The sequence below is a fragment of the Octodon degus genome, unplaced genomic scaffold (assembly GCF_000260255.1).
Source record: "Octodon degus isolate 3935 unplaced genomic scaffold, OctDeg1.0 scaffold00002, whole genome shotgun sequence".
Taxonomy (NCBI): domain Eukaryota; kingdom Metazoa; phylum Chordata; class Mammalia; order Rodentia; family Octodontidae; genus Octodon; species Octodon degus.
The window spans coordinates 20,356,851-20,364,740 of record NW_004524578.1 but is presented as its reverse complement, the minus strand read 5'-3'; the positions used below and the strand labels follow the sequence as shown (position 1 = coordinate 20,364,740).

Below are 7,890 nucleotides of genomic sequence, written 5' to 3'. Positions count from 1 at the left end.
AAATAAATAAAGATAATTAGCACAAGAGGAGGCTGAGGCAGGAGAAAGGCAAGTTTGAGGAGAGTCTGGGCAACTTTGTGAAACCCTATCTCAAAGAAGAGGCTGGGAATGTAGCCTAGTGGTAGGGCACCTCTGAGTTCGATGCTCATTACTGTCAAGAAAAGAAGAAAAAATTAAAATAGCATTTTGCATATAATAAATGCTCAGTAAGATGGATGATGAAATCAGAGTAACTCATCTTTGTTTTTTTTGTTTTGTTTTGTTTGAGACAGGATTTCATTCTATAGTTCAGGCTGGCCTTGAACTCTCCGTGGTCTTCTTGCCTCATAGGTGTGTATCACCACACCTGGTTTCCCTGTTTGTTTGTTTTCAGGAGCACAAATGCACTTTTATTTTCCATTAGTTTAAATTCTTGAGGCATACAGCATCACCCAGATTTGGTGTCCAATGGTCTTACCAGGAAGGTTGCTTTGGAACTTGACATGAACCATGCTGCTGTATCCATGAGCCCGAGTTACTTTTCCCCAGATCACTCTTAATTTTGTTTGGTTTGCCACTTGGAGTCCTTGTGTTGTTTTTGTGCTTTATACACATAAGCACATCTCTTGCCCAAGTAGAATTCAGTTGTTTTGGGTTTTGTTTGTTTGTTTGTTTGTTTGTTTGTTTGTTTTTGGTGGAACCAGGGATTGAACTCAGGCCCTTGCGCTTGCCAGGCAAGTGCTTATTCTACTGAGCCATCTCCCTGGCCCCCTTATTGACACTTTTGGTTCCTCACGGAAAAATTTGGCATGGAGTTTTTAAGTTCCCCAGGTTGTTCCCATGCTTAGCAGTTCAGGAACCACTGTCCACTGTTATCCCCTTACATAGAAGGATGACAGTCTTTAAACAAGAATGTTTGTACATTGATGACAATATCCTGTTTTTAATTTTATTTCCTGCCTATTTTCTTGTACTAAAGCTGTTATGCTTAAAAACTGGAACCTGAGTTCCTGAAAATATACCGATGGGCTTTGTTTTCATGCAATAAAAGTGTTTATATTCAGGCACATAGTGGATCTTTTAGAACTTGGTGTGGGTAGAAATGGTGAGAGATAAGATGCTCTGTAGGTGTTTGTCTCACTTTTTACTATAAAATTGAATCCTTATCTTTTGGAAAACATGGTTATAGCAAAAACATAGAATATAAGTAACCTATTACTAGGACACCATAAATATGAAACTAGTATGCTTGGCTGATAACTCTAAAGATGTTACTTATGTTTGTTTTTAAAACGTGCATGTATTTAACAATTTTATCATAGTATTGTCATGAAAAAGAAATAAATATATTTTCTTACATCTTAAAAAAAATTGAATCCTGTTTTCTGAAATTCTTAGGCAAAAATCTCTGTTAGTCATTTTTTTTCTTTCTGTTTTAAAAATAAATTGATAACTCAAGGTTTCTCATTGTACTGACTGCTGATGAGCTGCTTTCCTCTGTAATGGTTTGAACCCATAAGGTCATCTCAGTCTGTATCTTTAGAAATGGCAAAAGCAGCTGAGCCAGTTCTCATTTGAATATTTGAAAATGTTTGGTGTTTTCAGATGAAGTGAGAAGGGCAGTGTTTTTAAAGTTCATTCTCTTACATTATTTGTCATTTGAAATTTTCAAAGGTTAAGGAATACTAACGCTGCCCTTTTCAAGATTTAAGCACCTTTGAATAGTAATGCTTGACATGAAACTAATTTAGCAAAGGCTAATATCTAAAAAGTCGTTTGTGATTCTCAGGAGCCTGTATGTTGAGAATAATGTGATCAATTTATGGTGATGTGGTTGTTAAAGCACCTCTCCTATAAAGATGATACCTTAGATGTCAACTTTGGGCATAAATTTAATCTCTTGCTTTCTTGTTTGTTCTTTACCCTCCAGCGGCAGCATGGAGCCTGCATTTCACAGAGGAGATCTTCTCTTTCTAACAAATCGAGTTGAAGATCCTATACGAGTAGGGGAAATTGTTGTTTTTAGGATAGAAGGAAGAGAGATTCCTATAGTTCATCGAGTCTTGAAGATTCATGAAAAGTATGTGCAAAATAATATTTTTTCCATTTTTCAGTATTTTTGTTTCAATTTTATGGTATTTAATTTTGATAGCATAAAGACTATGAAAGTGTGAGGGCCACAAGCCCTGAATGTCTGACCACCTGGTGAATGTTTGAAAGCTGTAAATAGCTGTTCAATATTCATCTGTCCCCCAGGAAATTCTTCCATATATATATATGATACAATGATTGATTCTAAATAGCATATTCTGGAGTAAAAAGAATATTCTGATGTAATATAATAAGGTAGCCCCACTCTTAAAAAAAAAAATCCATAAGAGAGGGTCAGGGAGATAGCTCAGTGGCATAAACGTCTGCCTGGCAAGCGCAAAATCCTGAGTTCAATTAGAGTTACTTTTCTTTCTTTCTTTCTTTCTTTCTTTCTTTCTTTCTTTCTTTCTTTCTTTCTTTCTTTCTTTCTCTTTCTTTCTTTCTTTCTTTCTTTCTTTCTTTCTTTCTTTTTCTCTTTTTTTTTTAAAGATAGTATCTCACTGTTAGTCCAGGCTGGCCTTGAACTCACTGTGTACCCCAGGGTGGCCTCAAATTCATAGTGATCCTCCTGCCTCGACCTCTGTGTGCTGAGATCACAAACGCATGCCACCATGCCCTGAAAAGTTACTTTTCTAAATATAGAATCTTGAGCCGGGGAGATGGCTCAGTGGAATAAGCACTTCCCTGGCAAGCGCAAAGGCCTGAGTTCAACCCCGGTTCTGTGAAAAAAATGAAAAGGGGCCAGGGAGATGGCTCAGTGGAATAAGTGCTTCCCTGGCAAGCGCAAAGGCCTGAGTTCAACCCCCGGTTCCGGAAAAAGAAAAAAAAAAAATCTAAATATAGAGTCTTATGTTTATTTTTTTGCTGGATGGTAGATTGAGTCCAGGGTCTTCACACAGAGCTCTATTCTAGCCCTTTTTTTTTTCTCCCCCCGAAATGTATTTAGTACAGGGTCTCACTACACAGATTGCACTCCTAGTGATCCTTCTTTTTTCAGCCTCCCAAGTGCTGGGATTACAGACATGCACCACCACGTCCAGTCTCAGTCAACATCTCAGTGCACCCGCGGGATGGAGCTGGCATGGCGCGCACAACACAGCACACCACACCACACTAGGATCAAACCCAGTCCCTAAGTTATCTGGCCAGCCCTGTAGCCATTTTTTAATTTTACTTTTCATTTTGAGGCAGTCCTGTTAAGTCCCAGCTTGGACTTGAATTTGTCATTCTCTTTATCTCAGCTTCCCAGAGTAAGGATTATCGGCATGTGCCATTGCACTCACTGTGTATCCCGGGCGAGCCTCGAACTCACAGTCCTCCTGTCTTACCTCCTGAGCACAGGGTGGCTGAATCTTGTTTAGGAACTTGAGATTGACTTCAGGGTAGAGGTAAAGTGGAACAGTGAGCAAAAACTTTCTCCTCTCTGGGCCTTAGTTTCCTCATCTGGAATATGAAAATGGTCAGGAAGATGAATTCAGAGATGTTTCCAGGTCTGTGGCCCCCATCCAGCTACAGATTCTTCTTTCCCTTCCACATTTGTGGTGTTTCTTTCTCTTTTCTTTTTTTTTTTTTTTTTTTTTCTTTTTGTTGTTGTTTGTTTGTTTGCAAGACAGAGTCTTGCTGTGCAGTTCAGGCTGGCCGTGAGCTCACTTTGTAGCCCAGGATGACCTTAAACTCCCAGGGATCCTCCTGCATTAGACTCCTGAGTGCTGGAATTACAGGCATGTGTGTTACCACTTTATAAAGGACTTAATTTTCTGTTTAAAAAAACCTGGTCTTGGTAGTGCATCCCTGTAGTCTCAGCTACTTAGGCTGAGTCAGAATATATTGAACACTAGCTTGTGATAGAGTTTGTTTGTGGAAAGAAATCTCCTGTCCGAGAGAGAGAGATGGGGGACCCCCAAGTGGGTGGTCCCCCATGATAGTTTTTCTTAAGTTTTTTGTTTTGTTTCGTTTTGGTGGAACCAGGGATTGAGCTCAGACCCTTGCGCTTGCCAGGGAAGCGCTTATTGTATTGAGCCATCTCCCTGGCCCCTGTGATAGAGTTTTTGAAAGGAGAAATTTTGTCAGTGAAATAATTTAGTCCTTAGCTGTGTTTATCTCTTGAAAACAGATACATTTTCTGCCCACATTTGGCTTTTTGGGTCTTTTTTCCTCAACTGTGAAGTGGTTATTTTCTTTCCTAATGTCACAGTGATGTGTGTTACATTTTTAAAGCTTTGAGCAGCTTGAGGCAAGAGGATTGAGCCCAGCTTGGGCACTTTATAGCAAGAGCCTCTCAAAATAAAACATAAAAAATGACTGGGGATGTAGTCCAGTGCAAAGGCCCTGGGTTCATGCCCACTGAACAGCTTTGAGCTCTTTGAATAAAGTAATATTAAGCACTTGGCCTCTGTGATAGCAAGGGAGAGTCCTGTATAAATGGTTTCTGATTAGGGTTTTGAGCTTAAGAGTTATGAGCTGCTGGAGTAGGATTTAATAAATATTTTAAGAACTTGGCACTACACAGTGTGGTAGTACACACTTGTATTCCCAGCACTTGGGAGGCTGAGGCAGGAGGATCCTTGTGAGTCTGAGGCCAGCCTGGCCTACAAAGTGAATTTAAGGCCTGCCTGAGCTGCATAGTGCGAACCTGTCTCAAAAAAAAAAAAAACCTTGGCACCTCCAGATAATATTTATTCCACTATTATTGAGCAGATGACAGAGATTTGTCAAAAAAACCCTAGTGATTTCTGTAATTACAGTCCACTAGAAGGAATTGAATACATTTGAGGTTTTTTATTCTGTTATTACAAGTATTTTCCTTCAAGTTTTTTTTAGACTGTACATTTTATTTCTTATTCTTTTGATAGAGTCTAGAAACAAACTTCTCAAGTTTATATTTTGATTCTTTTTTATTTTTTATTTATTTATTTATTTATTGCATGTGTGGGTGTGTGTGGGTGTGTGTGTGTGGCCAGCTCAGCCCACCAGGGGGGCGGGGCTGGCTGGCATGTGGTGCTGGGGGATTGAACCGCGGTCCCTGTGTTTTTGCTTAGCTTAGCTTGTAATAAGTAGGTGCTTTAGACCACTGAGCCATCTCACCAGCCCCGATTCTTTTTTATTAGAATCAAAAAGATTAGTTTTTAATCTTTTACTTATTTATTTGGTATAGAGAGTTGCTACGCTGCTCAGACTTGTACCAGGGATTGAACTCGGGACCTTGGCGCTTGCATGGCGTTTATGCCACTGAGCTATCTCCCCAGCACTCAAGTCAAATCTTTAGGAACAGCCTGGATCTGTGGCATCCCTCCCCTCTCCTCTCTTACCTCCCCTCCCCTCCCCTTTCTTCCCTCCCCTCCCCTCTCCTCCAATCCCCTTCCCTGGAGGAGATTGCTCTTCTTTTTTTTCTCTCTTCCTGTCTCAGGTTACTTTTTTTTTTTTTTTTAATTTTTATTAAGAAAGAAATAGCAAAGAGACAGTTTCAAAACAGATTATTAGGACAGTTACAGTAATTAATACATTGCATATTGTTGTCTTCATAGTAGTTAATCCTAGTACAAGATGCAGACATGATATCTTGTCTAAACTGAGGTTACTTTTTTTCATCTATGGGTTTGGTGTGTTTTTGTTTGAATTGACTTCCTTCCTATTGCCCCTGACTCACTTTTGTGACCAGCCTCTCTTGGTAACAGTCCTATTTTTCCCTCCAGTTTTTTTCAGATCTTTTATTTAATGAAATGTCAACTCCAAGTTACTTTTCTCTGTATTTGTATTTTTCCCTAATTGCAATGTCATTTTTAATGTGATATCTGTGCTTAACTATCATTAGTGTTTGCAACCCCTCCTGGGTTAGTTTTATCTGCAGATTTAGCATCTGAGAAGCCAGTTTCTGACTTAGAATCCAGTGGATATTAGTGGCAATCTAATGCTCTTCTAGGTCAGCATTTAACCCAAACACTTGAAATAATTGGAAGGTGGCACTTATAAACTGTATAGTATGCATTGCTTTTGGTTGAACTTTTAAAATTACTCAAATAGCTCAGCAGATTATAGCACCTGCAAGCAAGCGCAGGTGGGCCAGGGGTTCATTCCTGTGGTTCATCCCTGGGGCATACTGAGACAGTAATTGAGACTGGGTGTGGTGGCTCTAGCCTGTAATCCTGGCATTTGGGAGGCTGTAAACAGGCAGATCACTGTGAGTCCCATCTAGTAGTGAGACCCTGAACACCCTGTAGGCCCTTCCCTAAAATACAAAAAAATAATGATAATAAAATGAAATTACTTGAAGGAAGCTTCATGATTCCTTAGTAAAATTAAATTTGTAATTTTTTTGATTACGCAAGATGCTATTCATATACTTCCTGATATGTCTGAAGAACTGACATACAAGAGTCATGTAATCCCAGTACTCTGAAAGGCTGAAGCAGAAGGATTGCAAGTTCAAGCCCCTATTGGGCAATTTAACAAGGTCCTATCATGCCAGATCAAGTCTGTAGGAATAGCCCAGATCTGTAGCGTGCCCTCTCTTCCCTGGGGGAGTTTCCCCTCTTTTTTTTTCCTCACTTCCTGTTACAACTCTGTCCCTCATTCCAGTGATTAATATGTAACCAGTTCTGCCTCGTTTATACTCCCACCACTTCTCTCCTATATCAAGTCAAATTCTAGACATTATGTCATATGTAAATATATTAGTAAATATCTACAAAACATAATCACTAGGTTGTCAGTATGAATGAGCAGTAATCCCTTGGTACTGTTCCCGGCCTTTGTTCAGATTCCCTAGTATATGTTAGCTTTTTCTAACTGCCTCAATCCAGATCCAAAGAGGTTTTTGGCTGCAGTTGGTTGATAATGGCTTTGTAAGTTTCTTATTTTATCTAAATCAAAACTCCTTCCCCAACTTTCTTTGTTCCTTAGACTTTATTACTTAAAGAAAATGGGTTATTTTGTATTTTTCCAGTGTGCATTTTGCCAGTCACATCCTGAGGAACAATCCAGTGTATCATTAATTTGTCTTTTTTATATTTCCAGAAAATATCATTCATACATATGATATATGTCATTTGTTTGTTTTTATTTATTTATTTTTGGTGTTTTGAGACAGGGTCTAACTATGCAGTTCAGGCTGGCCTTGAACTCTCTGTGTAGCCAAGGTGGCCTCAAACTTATATTGAACCTCCAGCCTCAACTTCTGCTACTTCACTGCCTCCTCACCATGCCTGTCTTTACAACATTGTTCTACATGCTTGCATAGTATTTTAATTCCTTAATGTCAGACTTTTTTTTTTTTTTTTTTTTTTTTGAGACAGGGTCTCCCTACATAGGTCAGACTAACTTTAAACTCATTATGGGGGCAGGGAGATCGCTCAGTGGCATAAGCACCTACCTGGCAAACACAAGGTCCTGAGTTTGATCCCTGATACAAAAAAGAAAAACTCACTATGTAGCCCAGGCTGGCCTAGAACTCATAGCAGTCCTCCTACCTCAGTCCCTTGAGTGCTGGGATTACAATTGTATACTACCACACTTGGCTAATTTGCTCTTAATCTTTTTTTAAAAATCATTTATTTATTTGGATCTTGGCTATGCAGCTCAGACTCATAATGGTCTTCATGTCTCAGCCTCCCCAGCACTGGGATTACAGGTGTGTGCCACCATGCCCAGTTTCAGTAGCTGCCTTGGGTTCCAGGTCCAGCATGGCATACAGTACCAGGAATCAAATCTGGGTCCTTGGCTTACCAGGAGGCACATAGACCGCCGAGCTATCCCTCAAGGCCTATTCTTAATAATAACACAATTAGGAACATCCTTTTAGCTAATTCTTTTTTTTTTTTTTTT

At 39.5% G+C, this 7,890-nt stretch overlaps 1 protein-coding gene across 3 annotated transcripts in view; it reads left to right on the top strand.

The window, feature by feature from the left end:
* Sec11a (SEC11 homolog A, signal peptidase complex subunit) overlaps positions 1-7,890 on the top strand; it is a 39,580-nt gene that overhangs the window by 18,845 nt on the left and 12,845 nt on the right. For 2 of the 3 annotated variants that reach the window (XM_004623322.2, XM_023710619.1), the window contains exon 3: positions 1,910-2,059. In XM_004623322.2, coding sequence (XP_004623379.1) covers positions 1,910-2,059 — 150 coding nt within the window. The remainder of the gene's footprint in view (positions 1-1,909; positions 2,060-7,890) is intronic. The other variant, XM_023710626.1, reaches the window with a different exon arrangement.